This window comes from Podarcis pityusensis, assembly GCF_964106645.2.
Source record: "Podarcis pityusensis genome assembly, chromosome: W".
Taxonomy (NCBI): Eukaryota; Metazoa; Chordata; class Lepidosauria; order Squamata; family Lacertidae; genus Podarcis; species Podarcis pityusensis.
This window is the reverse complement of record NC_138045.1, coordinates 20345110-20365735: the sequence shown is the minus strand read 5'-3', so window position 1 is coordinate 20365735 and position 20626 is coordinate 20345110. Positions and strand designations below refer to the sequence as shown.

The 20626-nt window shown below is 44.9% G+C and overlaps 1 protein-coding gene across 1 annotated transcript in view; it reads left to right on the top strand.

The window, feature by feature from the left end:
• Positions 1-20626, top strand: part of LOC308467736 (androgen receptor-like) — a 439420-nt gene that overhangs the window by 382624 nt on the left and 36170 nt on the right. Inside the window, 1 exon segment of the mRNA XM_080989431.1 lies at positions 1619-1763. Within this exon segment, the coding sequence (XP_080845557.1) occupies positions 1619-1763 (145 nt within the window).

Genomic DNA, 20626 nt, shown 5'->3' with positions numbered 1-20626 from the left:
CAGAGCAGAGAAGAGGGGGCTGGGCAGGCAGGCATTAAAGATGGCCGACATTCCTGACATTCCTGTATGAAGGCTTGGCAGTACGCCAAGGGAGAATACGGAGGGGGAGGAAGTGATGCAGCTTGACTCAGTGGGTGACAGGTCTCAGATAGCTCTGGCAGAAAGAGAAAGGAGGAGGAGAGACTGTGCTTCATCTGTGGAAAAGCAAATCACATCGTGAGGCAATACCCTAGCAAAGGAGCAGTGGGTTCGCTTTCAGGGGCAAGCGTGGGGGAGAGGCCCGACCCAAATGAGACGTCAGTGGGAAATGAAAGGTCCCAGTCCCACTAGGAGGCCCAGGACTGGGAGTAAGGTAATCTGAAAGGCCTCACCAAGGTCCAGTGATTCCAGGACTCACCTTGCTTGCTGTGCTACAGTTTCCAGATGGAGGCCAGACACAGTTAAGAGCCCTCATAGATTCAGGGGCTTCTACATTTTTTGTGGATCAGGACTTTGTGAAGGAATATGGCCTGCCCACACAGAGACTGGCAGCTCCACTTGAGGTGCAAACCATAGATGGGAGGCCTCTCGTATCAGGGAGAGTTTCACATGCAACTGTACCACTGATTTTGGAACTGCCTGGCCACAAGGAACAAATCACATTCCACATCACAAAATTAACCACCTACCCTCTTGTGTTGGGGATGACGTGGTTATCCAATCCAGTGATAGCGTGGAGGCAGCAGTCCATAACTTTTGCCTCAGCTTATTGCCACCTTCATTGCCTAGGTATTGAGGGCCCAATAGTGGCAGCTGCTAGGGGGGTGGAAGTATTGGGATCCCTAACAGGAGAGGAAGAGCTGTTACCGCTGCAATTCAAGGACACCCCCCCATGCTGCCTCTACAGCTGCCTCTTGGTGAATAGGAGGCACTGCTAGTCTCCTCCCACCCTAAGGAAGAAATGGTGGGGGCTGCCCTCTAAGGTCTTTTTGGCTCTGCACTTTGATTACCACTTCAACCATTGAGTATGGTTGATTTGATCCCCACCCCCGTGTTCCCAATGTAGTGTTAATGTATGTTTATGCATGCAGAGAAAAAGGGCAAGAAAGGGTTACTTTTGGAGTGCTGTATAATGTGGGTGTGTTTGTCTGCACCTGTAGCTAGTTAAATATGTGACAATGAGTCAGCAATCATGATAATGACTCAGCACAATCTACAGTATAAATGCTGCTGTGTTTATGGCAAGTTTGCCCTTGACTGGAGTTTAGTCTGTATGGTGTATGTATGTACATACATAGATCTGCATTACTGCCAGTAAAGCAACTGACTCTTCTTAGAAGTGTTTGGCATTTCACTGGTCTTTTGCACACTCCGCTGACATTGGGGTGGGCACTCTGCACATCTTCACTGACCCCTTTTTCCCCTGGCAGGGAGGGGCACCATTTTGTGGTTTTCCTCAGGTGCCAAAATGTCATGAGTCAGCCCTTACAAAAAGGCTGCTGAAGTTTAAATTATTGGCAGTATTGACAAGTTGTTCCCATTGGGAGATGCTGACGGTGCTTTCTTAGGAAAGAATAGCAGCAAGCTTTGCATCCAGCCTGACTTTGCATTTCTCGGGTGTGCCTCTTTTCTTCCACAGGGTTCCGCAACTTTAATGTTGATGACCAAATGTCAATCATTCAGTACTCCTGGATGGGCCTGATGATTTTTGCAATGGGATGGAGATCATTCACCAATGTGAACTCTCAGATGCTCTACTTCGCTCCAGACTTGGTCTTCAATGAGTAAGTGCTATGAGACAATGAGAAAAACTTTTCTCTAGCCACTTTCATCAAGTCATGCATAATTTCATGCTCCAACAAATGGGTCAATCAACTTATTGTATATAGCCAAAGGCATTTACAATGTGCAACAGGGGATTAAAACAAGGCTGAAATCACACAACATGACTTATGAAAGTTAAAACATAAAAATTTACAGCACGAGGTTTTAAAATTAGGAAGCATTAACATTTCTAGAACGGAGCTTGTTAGCTGCCGGAACAAACTTGGCTACCAGATGTGTAATCTGGAGAGGTTTATCAGCTAGGAGCTTGACTGTCACCTTCTGGGAGGATTGGCCTGAGAGACAGTCAAGAATAGATGATAAAAAATAATAATATCTGGGCACTGAATATAGGAGGCAAATCAGCAAATACTGTATGATATCCTCGACCTGATTGCATCCATAAATGCATTTGCTTTCCATATGGGGAATTCCCAGGTATCTCCCCCTCCAAATACTCTGAGGGCTTCTGTTGGAACCTTAGTTCAACAAGTGCCCTACGCAGTTGTGGGAAAGTCTGTGTCTCAAGGTCATGGTGTCTTGAATGGTTTATCTTAATTTGGGGGTACCAAGTAGAGTAACGGGCAGCTATAATCAGTCAAATCTTTTTTTTTTTTTTAAGAATAATTTTTTATCAACCGACCAATCACATCAAATCAAACCAAATTACATAAATTCCAAATTACACAGCCGAATTTTAAATTTTTGTTGGGGATACCCATATTTCAAGTTCCGAAGGGGATCCTATCAACTTCTTGCTTCTTACTGCTGTTTTAATGTCCACAAATCTAACCTTATGATGTTCACAATACTATCCAGTCCTTTCTTGTTGTTTTTCCACATCTCTTGTTATTTTCATATATTTTTCCTTTCTCTTTGTGACCTCTGATAGTCTCCACAAGCTGGTTAGAACAGTTTGTAATCCTGCGTGGATATTATTTTTTTTATCCAGTAGCCATATCCAGACATTTTTCATATAACATCACTTCCATACATCAAAACAGTCTTAGTGTCATTAATCTTCACCAATCTGCCTCCTTTCTCAAAACCTCTGAGGAGATTCAACAGGAATGCAGTCTGAAAACAGGTCCGTTCCTCCTCCCGGCTATAAATCCTTTGACAAGATGGCGACTCCGAATTAATTGCTGCGCCATTCCAAAAGCTCTTATTGCTTCTCGATCTCCATAAAGCATACTTTTGGTTAAAGTTTATCTCCACACAGACCTTAATCATCCTGCTTGGGTCAGTTCAACCGACGATTCTAATGAGGAGGGGTTCTTGTAAATCACATAGAAGGAAAGTAAAAAAGGTTCCCCCCCCCCCCCAATTCAGTCCCGTTGTCAACATACCCAGCCTTTGGTGTATCTTCATCGTAAAATATTCCTGTTGCTCCAACCCGTCGTCTTCTTTCGCAGAGGTCACTTAAATTAGCAGACTTCACTCCCCTTCTTCACTTGAAATATGTGCATTTGCTTCTTTTATAATTATTCCAAATTGCTGCAGCTAGTGCGCGATCAGAGACAGTGTCCAGGAGAGCCGAGGTTCACACGGGGGCATTCTGCCTAGGGCCCTCACCCCCTTCTTTCGAATTAGGGGGTGATTTATGGGCACAGCAGGCAAGGGCAGTGTTCCCCATTTCCTTGGGGCAACAAGGGAGGCTGCCTACTCCCATAACAGCCTCTTAATTACCCCGTGTGGGTCGGAGAGATGGTATTGTCGGCCATCTTCCAATGCGCCCCTAGTGGCCCCCCATAATCAGTCAAATCTTTATTATGGTCATAGACCAGCATAAGTAGGATGGAGAACAATCATTTAAAATCTAAAACGTTTTGGAAAGCTAAGATTATTAAAACAGAAGGTATGTATAAAAGACTATAAGAAGCTAAAAGAATAAAAAAGAAGGGTTAGGAGCATTAAACAGATGTGGATGAGCATGGAAGGTTAGTATATAAAAGGCTATGGCTATCAGTTTACAAAACACTCTGATATGAGTGTTCATTAAATCTAGTTTGTGGCACAGGTCATCATCCAATGAATTTTGAATGCTGCTATGCAGAACCTGGCAACGTTTAATGTTGTAGCAGGGTTGGTATCTGAAAGCAGCAGGGAGGTATAGAATTGTCCTGTGCGAGATCATGCCCCAGTAGAAGTCACCGTTAAAATAGGAGAAGGAACACAAACCACCCCATCATGGTCCTTCAGTCCCATCCTAATTACAAACAAACAAATTAGAGAGAGTCTCACAAAAACTCTCCAAAACTACTTCAGGGAAAACGATGTAGACAATATAACAACTCCTCTCCTAAGGGACGCAATGAAAGCGGTCACCAGAGGAGCTTGCATAAAAGAGAAAGCATTCCTTAAAAAACAAACCTCCTCAAAAATTAGCAAAATAGAGCAAGACATCACAGCCCTCTCATCACACTACAAACAAACAGGATCTAAAAAACTCCTCAAACTTATAGAACAAAAAAAGGAGAGAACTAGACTCCCTAGAAATCAACAAAACAATGATCAGCATTCTATACTCTAAACAATGTTTCTATGAATTATTAGAAATTTCAGCTTCGGTCGTCCGAGCTGATATGGCTCATCTTCCTTTGAGCCCAGCAGAGCATTAAAACAACAAAGTCCACAACGGAAGGATGAGATAGGTATGATGCTACATTGCTATACTTTATTACTAAGCTATACAGAGAGCAAAGAAAAACACATCTCCTCTCTGTGAGAAGCAGAGAGCAACTGAACTAAGGAAACGACAGAACAAAGGAAACAGGAAACCAGTAACGTCACATCCCGTCTCCCTTTCCCATGAGAACTCCAATAGTATCTGGACTGTGGAATGTAAACACAGTCCTGTGACTTGCAAGCAGCTGCTCAGTGAGAAACAGAAACTAACATCCTCCCCCTTTCTGTGAACACCACTGGGCAGCGTGTCAGTACAATCTCAGTACAAACCCAATTTCTGTACATAGGTACAGTGTTGATCCCTTGGAACAACCTTGGACAATAAATCAGCAGGAATTTCATTACCTGGCATGTAGGACACCGTTACAAGTCCTTTCTGAACACATTCTCTAGCATGTTGCAGCTTCAATTGCAAGTGCTTCATGCTTTGCTTACAACCTTCAGATGTCAGCAAAGCCAAACATGCTTTGTTGTCCTGATAAACCTGGATTGGACATTTGACAGGAATTTTCATGTCTTTACACAATTGTAACAACCATTCACAATCCACAAGTGAATAAGACAGTGCATTCAGTTCAGCTTCACAAGAACTTAAGCTTCCTGTAGTTTGCTTCTTGCACGACCAATCAAATAGACCCTGGTTGTACATGTAGCAAACTCCAGACGTGCTTTTCCTGTCTGTAGTGTCACTTCCAAAACTTGCATCTGCAAATATTTCAAGACCACCAGACTTCTGATTGTTAAATTTCAGTCTGTAATGCATAGTGCCTTTCAAATAGCGTGCTATGCGTTTCAGAGCTTTCCAATCCTTAACAGTAGGATTGTTGACTTGTCTTCTTAGCAAATTACAGCTAACTGCATTGTCAGGTCTTGAACACCTGGCAATGAAGTTTAGTTTGCCTAGCACACCTCTGTACAGTGTAGTGTCAGAAAATGCTTCTTCAGTGTCATCTACCTTATAACCTGTTGTCATCGGTGTGTCTACAGGGTTAGCATCCATCAGGTTTAGTTTGCTTAACACATCAGCAATTTTCTGTGACTGGTGTACTAGAATATTACCATCTTGGTCTCTCTCTATTTCCAGAGATAGGTAGTTGGATACCTCACCAAGATCTTTCGTGTCAAAGTGCTCTTTCAGTTGAGCTAGGGCCCTATTGTACATTTTGACATCCTTCCAAAAGAAAAGAATATCAACATAAAACAAGCAATACAGCTTCTTTTGCCCTTCCTCTTTGACAAATACACATGGATCAGCTTTACCTTGCTGAAAACGTAGAGAAAACAACACTTCAGTGAGTTTAGAGTGCCAGCACCGTGCACTTTGCTTGAGACCATATAGGGACTTCTTCAGAGAACAAACAAATCCCTGTTTTATCTGTACGCCATCAGGTGGAAGCATATAAAGTGATTCACCTAAGGTCCCGTACATAAGCCTAATGCTCTCATATCTCATGGTGGGTGAGTAGGTCTCGTGATAGTCTTCTCCTGGTACCTGTGAAAAACCTCTGGCTACCAATCTGGCTTTGTGTCTGACTATCTTGCCATTTTGATCTGTCTGTGCTTTGAAGACACATTTGCTGTCAAGCAGTTTCATCCCTGGAACTGCTGGAACTAGCTCCCATGTTTTGTTCCTCTCTAAGGAATCAAGCTCAGCCTTCATGGCAGTTAACCATGGCTCAGCATCCTTTGAATCCAAAGCCTGGATCTCTTGGAAGCTTGAAGGTTCAGATACCTTCTTGGAGCTATTAACAGCAGTTACAGCTTTTGCTGTCTTAGGAAATTCATCAGCAAATCTCTTTGGAGGTCTACCTTTTGTGGCTCTTTCAGACCTGCGAATTAGTCGTAAGTCTTCAACGCTTTCCTCTTCCTTCTTAGGAGAAGAGTGGCCTATAGTGAACAATGGTTCCTCCAATTCTCGATCAAAGCCTTCAGAGGGTTGCATAGAGGCTTTTGCACTCTTGAAATCCTCTGAATCATCCGATTCAGTTTCAGATTCAGAATCAGAACCTTCATCAGTGGGTGTGGGGTTTGCTGCTGTTTATCCTCAGACTCTTCACTGTCATCAGGATAACACTGGAAAATTCCCACATTCTCCCCCCACCTGGCATTGTACTCAACACTTATAGTAAGCCTAATTGTCTTAGAGTCAGTCATGATTACACTGTAAGAACCTTTCTGATACCCTAAAAAGATACCAAGCAAACCACGTTTGCCTAACTTGGAGCTTTGTGGTGTGTGAACCCACATGACAGAACCAAAAATTCTCATGTGCTTGATGTATGGTTTCTTGCCAAACATATTTTCATAGGGGGTACAACCAATCGGTGATGATAATCTGCCATTATAAGTGTAAACAAAACAGCCGAGCACTTCTGCCCAATAACTCTCTGGAAGACTGGCATCATGCAGCAAGGTTTTCAAGCCTTGAAGCAATGTTTGGCTTGCCCTCTCACAAAGTCCATTCATCCATGGAGAACAAGGACTAGACAAATCATGTTGAATTCCTTTCTCAGTCAGAAAAGCTTCAAACTGCTGAGAAGTGAATTCTCCCCCGCGATCTGTAAAAAGACACTTCACCTGTTTACTATGCACATTTTCCAACCAAGCACAGAATTCCTTGAACCTAGGAAACACTTCTGATTTCTGCTTGAGATTGAACACATGAATATACCTGGAAAATGAATCAATGAGGACCATGAAGTACCTGGCTCCACCCAAAGAGGGTGATAATGGACCAACGAGATCAGCATGCACTACCTGGTGTGGTTCTGTAGCTTGTCTACTAGAAACCTTACCTTTTGCAGCCATTTTGACCTTGTTTGCTGCGCATGCCTTACACTTCATGTGGTACCTGCAGGGTTTAATAGTCATACCTTCAACTAAGGCAGGCATTTTGGAAACTGCCTCGAAGTGTAAATGACCAAATTTCCGGTGATACTCATGAATACATCCTGCATGCAAAACCTTGTTAGTACCTGCAATACAACAAGTTTCATCCTGCACAACATCAACAGAATCATCATAATGCAATACAAACAAACAAACGATCAATATAATCAGCATGCAGTACAAAGTCATCTTTCTTGGTGATGGTGCGCTTCCTCTTCTTGAAGGAAACGTCTATGTCCTGTTCAGTCGGCTGCGAAACACTCAGTAGATTGTGTGCAGCATCTGGAACAAAAAGAACGTTGTGTATCGATGCATCCAAGCTGTGAAGAACAACCGTTCATTAGCCTTGACTGGAGATCGTGTGGTCATCCGCCTGGTGAATCGCACCTTCCTGCGGAGTAAAGGACACGAAGAGATGTTTCTTCCAACAAATGTGTCTGGTCGCTCCCGAGTCAACGATGAAGAAAGATCTAGACGTCTTCTGGACCTTTGGAGTGAAGCGTGAGACCATTGCCTTGTTTTGCATTGTCCTAGACTTCGGACTTTTGCCTTTGCCTTTTCTGCGCGTTGAGCTTTCGCTGCGCTGCTCTGTTGCCTTGGCCTTTGGATGTTTGCATTCCCTTTTCATGTGGCCTAGACGTCCACACAAGTAGCATTTCACTGCCTTCAAAGCTTTGGCACCACCTAGTGGTTCCACTGCATTCTGGGATGACGTCTGTGAGGACTCCCCCTTAGTGATGCAGCTAGCACTACGGCGATCCGCTTCATTCAACACCACAGCAGTAACATGCGCTACCGTTAGCTGAGCAGTAGGCAAAACAGCAAGGCGGCTGGCAATCAATTCCCAACTCAAACCCAAAGAATGTAGCATCATGAAGGAATACACAGCCTCTGGAAAGGTGATTCCACGCTGTTGCAACTCATGCCTGAGATTCTGCATTTCCATGAGGTGAGCATGCACATCTGCTCCTTCAACAAGTGCCATATCATGCAACTTGGCATAAAAGAACAAAGAAGCACCAGCCTCTGTTCTTAAATGTGACTCTTGCAAACTGTCCCACATTTCTTTGGCTGAGGCCTTGTCACACAAAAGACATAGCTCTTCAGGGGACACAATCAGCATCAGAGTTCCCCTTGCTTTCGAATCCTTAGCTTTCCATTCATCAGTTACAGGAGCTGGGGGGGTGTCTGTTATCACATTAAACAGACCCTCTTTTCTTAGCAGAGCCTCTGCATATTGAACCCAGTTTTGATAATTAGATTTATTGAGCTTTGGAATTCCAAAAGCATTCTCAAGAGCCTCTGATACTCTTGGACTGGCCATCTTGTGTCTTTAAAGCAAGCTCTGTCTGTTTACCAAGAGCTGCATTCCAAAGAGCACACTTCTTAAGGCCTTCTCTTTCTGCCGTTGCCGGTTAGTGCTTGGCAAAGAGTTCAAAGTCCACCCCTTATTGCCATTAATTAGGGACTGGCAGGCTTCCCGGGGCAAGAGCACATACCTCTCATCCATCCTCTTGACACGCAGAGAAGATAAACTTCATTCCTTCCTCTGTCGTCCGTCATTCTGGATTCCGTCCTTCTGGAGTCCATAACCAAAAATATTAGAAATTTCAGCTCCGGTCATCCGAGCTGATATGGCTCATCTTCCTTTGAGCCCAGCAGAGCATTAAAACAACAAAGTCCACAATGGAAGGATGAGATAGGTATGATGCTACATTGCTATACTTTATTACTAAGCTATACAGAGTGCAAAGAAAAACACATCTCTCTGTGAGAAGCAGAGAGCAACTGAACTAAGGAAACAACAGAACAAAGGAAACAGGAAACCAGTAACGTCACATCCCGTCTCCCTTTCCCGTGAGAACTCCAATAGTATTTGGACTGTGGAATGTAAACACAGTCCTGTGACTTACAAGCAGCTGCTCAGTGAGAAACAGGAACTAACATGAATATGGAAGGAAAAACTCCAGATTACTAGCAAATAGATGTAGGAAGAAAGCACTCAAAACAAGAATACACTGCATCACCAAAAAAGATGGCAACATAACATTCTCCCCCAAAGAAATAACCTCAGAATTTCTACTCCAACCTATACACCTCCCATAACCCACCAGAGAAGGAAATCAGAAAATTTCTAGCAGGACTGACCATGCCTACCCTAACTGATGAGGAACAGGAATTCATGGACAGTCCCATCACCCCAGAGGAAATAGATACCCTAATCTTATCCTGACACTTTTGCACCCAGCCACCTGTCCTTAGTTGCTCTAATGGAAAGAGCTTGGTAAGGATATGGTCCTCAATGGCATTTAGTCTGCACCAGTATCTGAGATAGGCTAGATCGTTTCTGGCTGTAATTGAGGGGAGACCCAACTTGGCTCTGAGGTGAGCTGCTGCTGTCCCCGGTGGAAGCCCCAATATCTGCCTCACGAATTTGTTTTGTTGGACATCTATTTCAGATTTGATTCCACTTCCCCAGATCTCAACCCCATAAAGCATTTGTGCAATGAACTTTGACACAATATAGATCTTGATAGCTGGATTGATTAACTTCCTTCCCTTTGAATGGAAGAACCTGTATAGCTGTCCAGTAGAGGGGGCAGATAGAATAGAATCATAGAATAGAATCATAGAATCATAGAGTTGGAAGAGACCACAAGGGCCATCGAGTCCAACCCCCTGCGAAGCAGGAAACACCATCAGAGCACTCCTGACATATGGTTGTCAAGCCTCTGCTTAAAGACCTCCAAAGAAGGAGACTCCACCACACTCCTTGGCAGCAAATTCCACTGTCGAACAGCTCTTACTGTCAGGAAGTTCTTCCTAATGTTTAGGTGGAATCTTCTTTCTTGTAGTTTGGACCCATTGCTCCGTGTCCGCTTCTCTGGAGCAGCAGAAAACAACCTTTCTCCCTCCTCTATGTGACATCCTTTTATATATTTGAACATGGCTATCATATCACCCCTTAACCTCCTCTTCTCCAGGCTAAACATGCCCAGATAATAACTTGGTTGCATCCAGATGGGGTTTCCATGAAAGCTTTACATCCATAAGTAATCCTAGGTATTTAAATCTACTAGGTATTTAAATCTACCTCAAGCAATATACTTGCTTGAGGGTTGACCATCTAATGTCCACTTGGACTTGGTAACCCTCTTACTGAATACCTTAGTTTTGGCATAATTAACTTTTAGCTGTTATTTTTTACACAGTTGGCCAAATTTGACCAGCATCCTTCTAAGTGCAGGGAGAGCAATGTGATTGAGCGGGTGGTTGCCAAACAACTCCAAGCACGCCTGTAGGATGCGGACCATTTGGATCCCTTCCAATCGGGATTCAGGCCTCACCATGGGACTGAAACTGCCTTGGTCGCGCTGGTTGATGATCTCCGGCGGGCTAGGGACAAAGGTGAGAGCTGTTTCCTAGTTCTGCTGGAACTCTCAGCGGCCTTTGACACCATCGACCATAACATCCTTCTGGACCGTCTAGAGGGGCTGGGAGCTGGGGGCACTTATACTGTGGTTCCACTCCTTTCTCCTGGGTCGTGTCCAGAAAGTGGTGTTGGGGGATGAGTGTTCAGACCCCTGGGCTCTCACTTGTGGGGTGCCTCAGGGTTCCATCCTCTCCCCCATGCTTTTTAACATCTATATGAAGCCGCTGGGAGAGACCATCAGGGGGTTTGGGCTGGGTGTTCATCAGTATGCAGATGACACCCAGCTCTACCTCTTCTTTAAATCAGAACCAGTGAAGGCGGTGAAGGTCCTGTGTGAGTGCCTGGAGGCGGTTGGAGGACAGATGGCGGTTAACAGATTGAGGTTGAATCCTGACAAGACAGAAGTACTACTTTTGGGGGACAGGGGGCTGGCAGTTGTGGGGGATTCCCTGGTCCTGAATGGGGTAACTGTGCCCCTGAAGGACCAGGTGCGCAGCCTGGGAGTCATTTTGGACTCACAGCTGTCCATGGAGGCACGGGTTAATTCTGTGTCCAGGGCAGCTGTCTACCAGCTCCACCTGGTACGCAGGCTAAGACCCTACCTGCCCGCAGACTGTGTTGCCAGAGTGGTGCATGCTCTAGTTATCTCCCGCTTGGACTACTGCAACACACGCTACGTGGGGCTACCTTTGAAGGTGACCCGGAAACTGCAATTAATCCAGAATGCGGCAGCTAGACTGGTGACTGGGAGTGGCCGCCGGGACCACATAACACCGGTTCTGAGAGATCTGCATTGGCTCCCAGTACGTTTCCGAGCACAATTCAAAGTGTTGGTGCTGACCTTTAAAGCCCCAAACGGCCTCAGTCCTGTATACCTGAAGGAGCGTTTCCACCCCCATTGTTCAGCCCGGACACTGAGATCCAGCGCCGAGGGCCTTCTGGCGGTTCCCTCATTGCGAGAAGTAAGGTTACAGCGAACCAGACAGTGGTGCCTGCCCTGTGGAATGCCCTCCCAGCAGATGTCAAGGCAATAAACAACTATTTTACTTTTAAAAGACAACTGAAGGCAGCTCTCTTTAGGGAAGTTTTTAATGTCTGATGCTGTACTGTTTTTAATATTCAGTTGGAAGCCGCCCAGAGTGGCTGGGGAAATTATTATTATTATAACTAGGTCATCAGCACAAAGCAAAATGGACACTTTACGATTGCCAAGAGAGGTATAGAAGAAGGAAGGGGGTGCCATCTCAGGGATGAGGTTGTTGATACAAAAGTTAAATAGGAAAGCTGCCACTATGCAACCTTGCTTAAGACCTCTTTTAATCGGGATTGCCCGTAAGAGGGTGCCTTATAGGCCCAGTCTCACTTGCATGTACAGTAGCTATCACGGTGTAATTGTTGGATAAGCCAGATAATCCTTTTGTTGATGTTTGATCAGGCCAGTTTGTTCCACAGCTGTTCCCTGTCTATTAAATCAAAGACTGAGGAGAAGTCAATGAAAACTTTGAAGCGCTGCTGGTTGCAGGAAGGGTTTGAGGCTGTGTCGCACCTCAAATAAATTCTCGTTCCTTGATACTTTCATAAATGTGCAAATGTAGCCGGGGGGGAGGGGTGTCAAGTTCCTTGCTGAAAACTTGGCTTCGACCACAAGCAAGCCATAGCATACCCTCCAACATTTCTCCAATTAAAATAGGGACGTCCTATTCCATAATCATAATAACAATAATGCGACCTCTGAGCATGAACCATAATTAAAACAGTGCCTTAAAAGGTTGAAGAGAAGGTCAGTGTGTTCATACCCTCCAACATTTCTCTGATGAAAATAGAGAGAAGAAGTAAAGGTAAAGGTACCCCTGCCCGTTCGGGCCAGTCTTGCCAGACTCTATGGTTGTGCGCTTATCTCACTCTATAGGCCGGGAGCCAGCGATGTCCGCAGACATTTCTGGGTCATGTGGCCAGCGTGACAAGCTGCATCTGGTGAGCCAGTGCAGCACACGGAACGCCGTTTACCTTCCCGCTGGTAAGCGGTCCCTATTTATCTACTTGCACCCGGGGGTGCTTTCGAACTGCTAGGTTGGCAGGCGCTGGGACCGAACGATGGGAGCGCACCCCGCCGCGTGGATTCGAACCGCCGACCATGCGATCGGCAAGTCCTAGGCGCTGAGGTTTTACCCACAGCGCCACCCGCCCTGCCCAGAGAGAAGAAGAAGACAGTTCAAAATTACAACGGGGTTTGTGGGAGATCACAGCTCAGAGGCAGATGAGGGGAAAAGCTGGGAAATAATGGGAGAGGAGGAACAGAAAGAGGAAGCACCAGGAGGGCAACACCTGACTGACTGTGTCTTTAGAAAGCATTCCAGACCCCACCTCTCCCAGAACCCGGCGAGCCTTGAAAGTAGTAGAGCAAAGGGCCCTCAGCACCACACGTAGGGGAGAAGGTGATGAATGAGGAAGTGGGAGAAAAGGGGGTGGAGAGTCACTCGGGGCAACACCATTATTCCAAGAGGCTGCATTCCCAAGCCTCTCTCTGTGAATATTGAATAAAAAGCAGACAGTAAGAAACATGTCCTTGTCTTATCTGTTCCTGGCAACCTGCTCTGGGGGTTGGTTCCTCTGCTGCCTGATAGGCAGCTAGACTGGTGACTGGGAGTGGCCGCTGAGACCATATAACATTGGTCCTGAAAGACCTACATTGGCCTCCAGTACATTTCCGAGCACAATTCAAAATGTTGGTGTTGACCTTTAAAGCCCTAAACGGCCTCTGCTCATTATAACTGAAGGAGCGTCTCCACCCATATCGTTCAGCCAGGACACTGAGTTCCAACTCCGAGGGCCTTCTGGTGGTTCCCTCACTGCTAGAAGTGAGGTTACAGGGAACCAGGCAGAGGGCCTTCTCGGTAGTGGCGCCCGCCCTGTGTAATGCCCTCCCATCAGATGTTGAAGAAATAAACAACTATCTGACTTTTAGAAGACATCTGAAGCCAGCCCTGTTTAGGGAAGTTTTTTATGTTTGAGGTTTTATTGTGTTTTTAATATTCTGTTGGGAGCCGTCCAGAGTGGCTGGGGAAACCCAGCCAGATGAGCGAGGTATAAATAATTTGTTTGTTTGTTTGTTTGTTTGTTTGTTTGTTTCCTATCTTGGGCTGCAGCTCCCTCCTTACAACATTTATTCTGTTATCCCCAGGCTGGGCATCACTTTCCTTTTGGGTGACGACAGAGGCAAAGTACTGTAGGTGTTGAGTAATTCTGCCTTCTCTCTGTCACCCAATAGCAGTTCTTCTTCTCCATGCAGAAGACCTACCACTTGCATGTTCTTCCTCTTACTTTGGACATAGCCAAAGAAACATTTGTTATTATTTTTAATCTCTCTTGAAAGCCTGAGCTCATTCTGAGCTTTTGCCAGCCTGACTTTCGCCCTGAAACTGTTGACTACTCTTGTATACTCCTCCTTTGTGATTTCCCCTTTCTTCCATTTCTTATACATTCCCTTCTAAACTATCAGCTCATCTTTAAGCTCCTTATGCAACCACATCGGTTTCCTTAGATCCCTCCCTCTGGGACGGCTTCTGTAAATCCAGGACTATCCCTGGAAAATAGGGACACTTGGAGAGGCTGCCAGGGTGCTGCTGGGGAGGGGCTGCCTGCCGCTGCCTTGGGACAAGGCAGGATATCAACAACTCCGTGGCCAAAATTTGAATTTGAATTGATTTATTATGGTCACAGACCACAAATACGGACATATACAACAATAAAAAACACATAAATATAAATAGGTAAAAATTAAAATCCATAAGCTAAAACACAGTAAGTAATGTAGATATAAAACAATTAATAAATAGGTTAAAATCTTAACCACTAATTTAAAATGTGCATGTTAAGACATTGGCCACTAGATTCATTCAGAGCTTGTCTCCTTAGTTTTATAGCAGTAGCACAAAATTTAGCCACTTTTAAGGTAATCTTTGGTTCCCTGTCCTCTATTATATATTTTAGGTAGTCGTCATCAGATCTACTTTGAGTTCACTGCATAATGGAGTGATAAATATGGAATGTATGACCCTATAATAAAGACAGTATAGTAGGACATGAGTAATAGTTTCAACTTCCTTCAAAGCACATGGGCATATTCGCTCTGAATATGGTTTACCTTCAAATCTTCCCTGCAAAATTGCAGATGGTAGGACATTGCATCTGGCAAGGGTAAAATATCTTCTAAATTTGGGTATTTCTAGCTTGGATAAATACCTCACTGGAGTAAACCCCCTTCCTGTTAGTAATTTCATTCTCCCCTGCTGGAGCATATGATCCTGTGTTTACTTTTCTGTACTGTTGTGAGTATGGCAACGGAAGCAAGTCTGTAAGAACTTCCACTCTTTGTTCTCTCACTCTCTTCTGAGAGACTGTCTGTGCGAGAAGACACAGCTTAAAGCTCGTCATGATGTTTTTGTTTATTTTGCTGTAAATAGACTCTAATGCTACATTTCCGACACAACCGCGTGTTTCGCTGAACTCTGCTAAGTGTGCTCTCATCTATGGATGTGGGTCACAATGTTTCGCAGGACTACGGCTGAAGAATGTCCTGTGATGGGTTACGGAGACAAGAATGTGCTCTTATCGGTCCTGGGCCCAGATTGTTGTGCTATTGGCTTATGAGCGCCAGGAATGTTGTGCTTTCAGTTCCAGTGATTGATGGCAACATGTCTGAATGTGGCTCGAGTCCAGCTACTTCAGAGGCAAATCTGTTTATTTTATTGCCAAGCTTTGCTAATTAGGCTGCTCCAGAGGAGTTTGCAGGCCGTAAATCTGCTGCACTGGAAGTCCATTTGCTGGCTGGAGTGAAAAGCCGAAATGGAAGGTGCACAGAGACAGACGGGCATTTTTGCATTTCTTCTCCTTGATGCTACTAATTACGCAGCATGGAGTGTAAGGATGGAAGCCTTATTACAGAGGGAGAGGCTTTGGCATGTAATATCCAATGCTGTGCCACAACAGCCAATGGATGCCTGGACTGCCGCAGATCAGAGGGCTAGAGGCACAATCACGTTTGGAGTCTCTGATGCCCAATTAATCAACCTTCAAGGTAAGCAGTCTGCAAGGGACGTGTGGGATGCCCTGAGAGATATTCATCTCCATACCGCTGCCCGCTCTTCAGTAATCTTCAGTAATCTTCTTCAAGAAGTTATGCCGGATGCAGTTAAAGCCCGGTGGAGACTTGCAGGCCCATTTGACACAGCTGAAATTCCTGAGGGAGGAGCTTAGAAAACGGGGAGTGGACCTCTCTGAAGCCACTTTCTGTTATCTGGTGATCAATAGCTTAGATGAAAGCTTTGATTCCATCTCAGCGCAGCTGTCCATTCTCCCTGCAGCCCAGCTGACAATTGATCATGTGGGGGGAGTTTTGCTTAATGAGATGGATCGGCAAATGGTTGTTAATCACAGCCAAGGAATGGCTGGCAACACTCCCAAGCCTCCAGCTCCAGCCCAGAGTTTAGAGGCCGCTACAGCCTTAAAGCCACAGCGCTTCTTCAACTGCAGAGAAGAAGAAAAAGAAGAGTTTGGATTTGATATCCCTCCTTTCACTCCCTTTTAAGGAGTCTCAAAGCGGCTAACATTCTCCTTTCCCTTCCTCCCCCACAACAAACACTCTGTGAGGGGAGTGGGGCTGAGAGACTTCAAAGAAGTGTGACTAGCCCAAGGTCACCCAGCAGCTGCATGTGGAGGAGCGGAGACGCGAACCCGGTTCCCCAAATTACGAAACTACCGCTCTTAACCACTACACCCCACAAACAGCTCTCATCTTTGTCCCTAGCCCGCCGGAGATCATCAACCAGCGCGACCAAGGCAGTTTCAGTTCCATGATTAGGGATCCAAATGGTCCGCATCCACCAGGCGTTCCTGGAGTTGTTCAGCAACCACGCGCTCAATCACCTTGCCCAAGAATGGAAGATTTGAGACTGGGCGATAGTTGGTCATACTGGCTGGGTCTAAAGGTGTCTTTTAAAGAAGCGGTTTAATGACCGCCTCTTTCAGCGGGTCTGGGAAGGCTCCCTCACAGATGGAAGCATTCACCACCCTGCAGAGCCCATCGCCCAGCCCTTCCCGGCTTGCTTTTATCAGCCAGGATGGGAAAGGATCAAGGAGACAGGTGGTTGGTTTCACGCGTCCAAGCAGCCTGTCCACATCCTCGGGGGTAATGGATTGAAATTGATTCCATGCAACTTGACCAGACAGGGCTCCAGCACTCTCCCGGCCCGGCCCTGCTCTCACAGTGGTGTCTACCTCCTTCCGAATATGAGCGATTTTATCTGCAAAAAACTTTGCAACATCGTTGCAGGAGATCTTGGGTTCTTTATAGGGCCCTGGTGGTAAAGGTGGTTCCGTTAAATTGCGAACCACCTGAAAAAGTCTCCTGCTACTTTTTTCTGCAGATGCAATAGAGGCGGTCAGTAGAGGCTATCACCGCTGGGTAGGCTCGATGTTGAGCTCTATCCCGTCTCCGGTCCGATTCAGAATGAGTTTTCTGCCAACGATGCTCTAGCCATCTCAGCGATGGTTTCCTTGCCCTCAGCTCCGAAGAAAACCATGGGGCTGTCCGGGCTCCATGCAATCGGAGAGGGCGCTTCGGAGCCAGACAGTCGATAGCCCTGGTTAACTCCGTATTCCAGCGGGCCACCAGGGAATCAGCTGAAATGCCATCAACATGGGATAAAGCATCCCCTACCATTCTCTGGAAACCATTTGGATCCATTAAGTGGTGGGGGCGGACCATCCGAATTGGTCCCACCTCCCTGCAGAGGGGAAGGGCCGCGGAGAAGTCCAGTTGCACCAGGAAGTGATCTGACCATGGCACTTCTTTTGTTTCACTTTTACTTAGTGTCAGATCACCCACGTCACTAGCGGTGAACACCATCAACATGGTGAAATGCCATCAACATGGGATAAAGCATCCCCCATCATTCTCTGGAAACCATTTGGATCCATTAAGTGGTGGGGGCGGACCATCCGAATTGGTCTCACCTCCCTGCAGAGGGGAAGGGTCGCGGAGAAGTCCAGTTGCACCAGGAAGTGATCTGACCATGGCACTTCTTTTGTTTCACTTTTACTTAGTGTCAGATCACCCACGTCACTAGCGGTGAACACCAGGTCTAAGGCATGTCCGTGACTATGAGTTGGGCCAAACTTATTCAGGGTCAGCCCCATGGAGGCCATGCTTTCCACAAAGTCCCAAGCAGCCCCTTGTAAGGTTGTGTCGGCATGGATGTTAAAATCCCCTAGGACAACCAAACTAGGTGTCTCCAGGAGAACATCTGCCACGACCTGAAGCAGCTCGGGCAGGGAATCCTTGGTGTAGCAGGGAGGTTGGTACACCAAAAGGAATTCTGTACTGCCCCTATTGCCCAGCTTCCAGAACATGCAGTCAGAGAACTGGGTCTTCCCAGTAGGATACCTGATGCAAGCTAGTGACTTCCTAAAAATCACTGCAACCCCCCTCTCCACCCACATGACCTGGGTCGCTGTGCATAAGAGAAACCTGGTGGACAAGCAGCGGCAATGACAGGCCCATCTGCTTCATCCAACCAAGTCTCTGTTACACATGCCAGGTCAAGTCCTCCATCCGCGATCAAGTCATGGATGGCAGTGGTCATTGACCTAGCATTACACAGCAACTCCTTCCGGTCATGTGGGTTTCCCTTGTTGATTCCAGTATCCATCCGATCAAGATCAGACTTGGAGGCAGGGATAGTCTTCAAACAACGACTAAGCCTGCTTCCTCGATAATGACATGGTCTGGTCTTAGCATAACTCCTCCTCCTGCCTATGATCACTGAGATCGGATGTCCCGTGTACCCCCCCTCGTGGAACTTGCCCCAGCCATTCTATTAGCTGGGGCCCACTCCCAGGCAGCCCTGATCCCGCCCCTTAAAAACAAAACGTAAACTATACAATAAAACAACAAAAAACAAAAACAGAATAGTTATACTAAAATTAATCCCCAACCAGATATCCATCCCACCCACCCACCCCCCAACAAAGCAAAAAGGGGGGAAAAATAAAAACTCAAAATGCCACCAGCTGCTTAAGGACATTTTAAAACACATTAGACACCAGGAACAGGGAGGCAATAGCAGAACAACCCCACACTTCCCCAAGAGTTTGTTCCAAATGAGTCCAGCCCCACTCTCTAGGCACTGCCACAGGAGTCCTTTTGTAACTGGGAGTGTGAGGACCTGGGCCAGTTGGAAAAGGCCTTGGAAGGGAGCAGGCCCTGCAGTCCTCACCACAGCTGATGGTCCCAGACAATGGCCCCAGACAATGAAGGAAGAATAATAGGAGTAGAAGTACAAATAGAAGTAGAAAAAATCATTATGATGGGGGTATATGCACCAAACAAAAGGAAAGCAGATTTTTACAAAAAAATTAGAGGAAATATTGATAGATTATATGGATTATAAGATCATATTGATGGGGGACCTCAATGGGGTAATCTCCATAGAGATTGATAGATCAATAAGCAAAATTAAAGCAGATCAGGGAAAACTACCGAACTCTTTCTTATCATTAACAGAGAACAATCAATTAGTAGATATATTGAGGCTGAAAAATCCAGTAACAAAACAATTCACATACTATTCAGAACCAAAGTTGGAGTTGGATAGACCAAATCTGGATATCAAAAGAACTAACCACAAGAGTGGTAAAAGCAGAAATATTACCAAAGACGCTATCTGACCATAATGCCACTGTAATGGAATGGAGTAAAGATTTAACAATAGGAAGGTGGAGAATGAATGACAGCCTGCTAGACAATACAGAGATATTAGAAAGAACTAAAAAACATATAAATTCATATTTTGAATTAAACTTAAATAAAAGTACTGACATCAATGTGGTGTGGGACGCAAGCAAGGCTGTTGTGCGAGGATTCTTCCTGTAACAGAACTGTATTCTTAAAAGGGAAAAGGGAAAGAATAAAGAAGAAATACTAAATAAAATAAAAGATATAGAAAAACAGTTGGTCAGGAAGCCAGAGGACTTAAAATCAAAACAAGTACTTAAATTGTTGCAAATGCAATTATTAATGATTATAAACCAGGAAGTGGAATGGAAAATTAAATTACTAAAGCAACAAAATTTTGAATCAGCAAATAAAACAGGAAAGTGGTTGGCCTGGCAACTAAAAAACAAACAAACAACAAAGACAGAACATTATAAATACAATGAAATACAATAATGAAATACTAGATAACCCCAAAGAAATAAGGAAAGTTTTTTTACAAATTTTACAAAGAATTATATAAAGCACCCAAGGAAAATGAGGAGAAAATAAGAACTTATTTAGAGGAACATAAACTAAAGGAAATTTCGCAAGAAAAAAGAGAACAATTCGAAAAACCTATTTCAGAGGAAGAAATTTTAGATGCAATTACACAAGGAAAAAATGGAAAGGCTCCAGGGCCTGATGGCATACCAATTAAATACTATAAGAAACTAAGCCAACAAATAGCTCCTATATTAAAGGAAGTAATTAATAATATAACGAAAAAAGGGCAGATCCCAAAGTCATGGGAAGAACCGTTCATTACGTTAATACCTAAACAAGGAACAGATCTCACAAATGTAAAAAAATTTAGACCAATATCACTGCTTAATAACAACTATAAATTGTATGCAAACATATTAACGCAAAGGCTAAAAAAGATAATGGAGTCACAAATACATCCAGGCCAGGCGGGTTTTTTACCAGGACGGCACTTAAAAGATAACATACGAAATATAGTAAATATAATTGAATATTTAGAAACTAAAATAAATAAA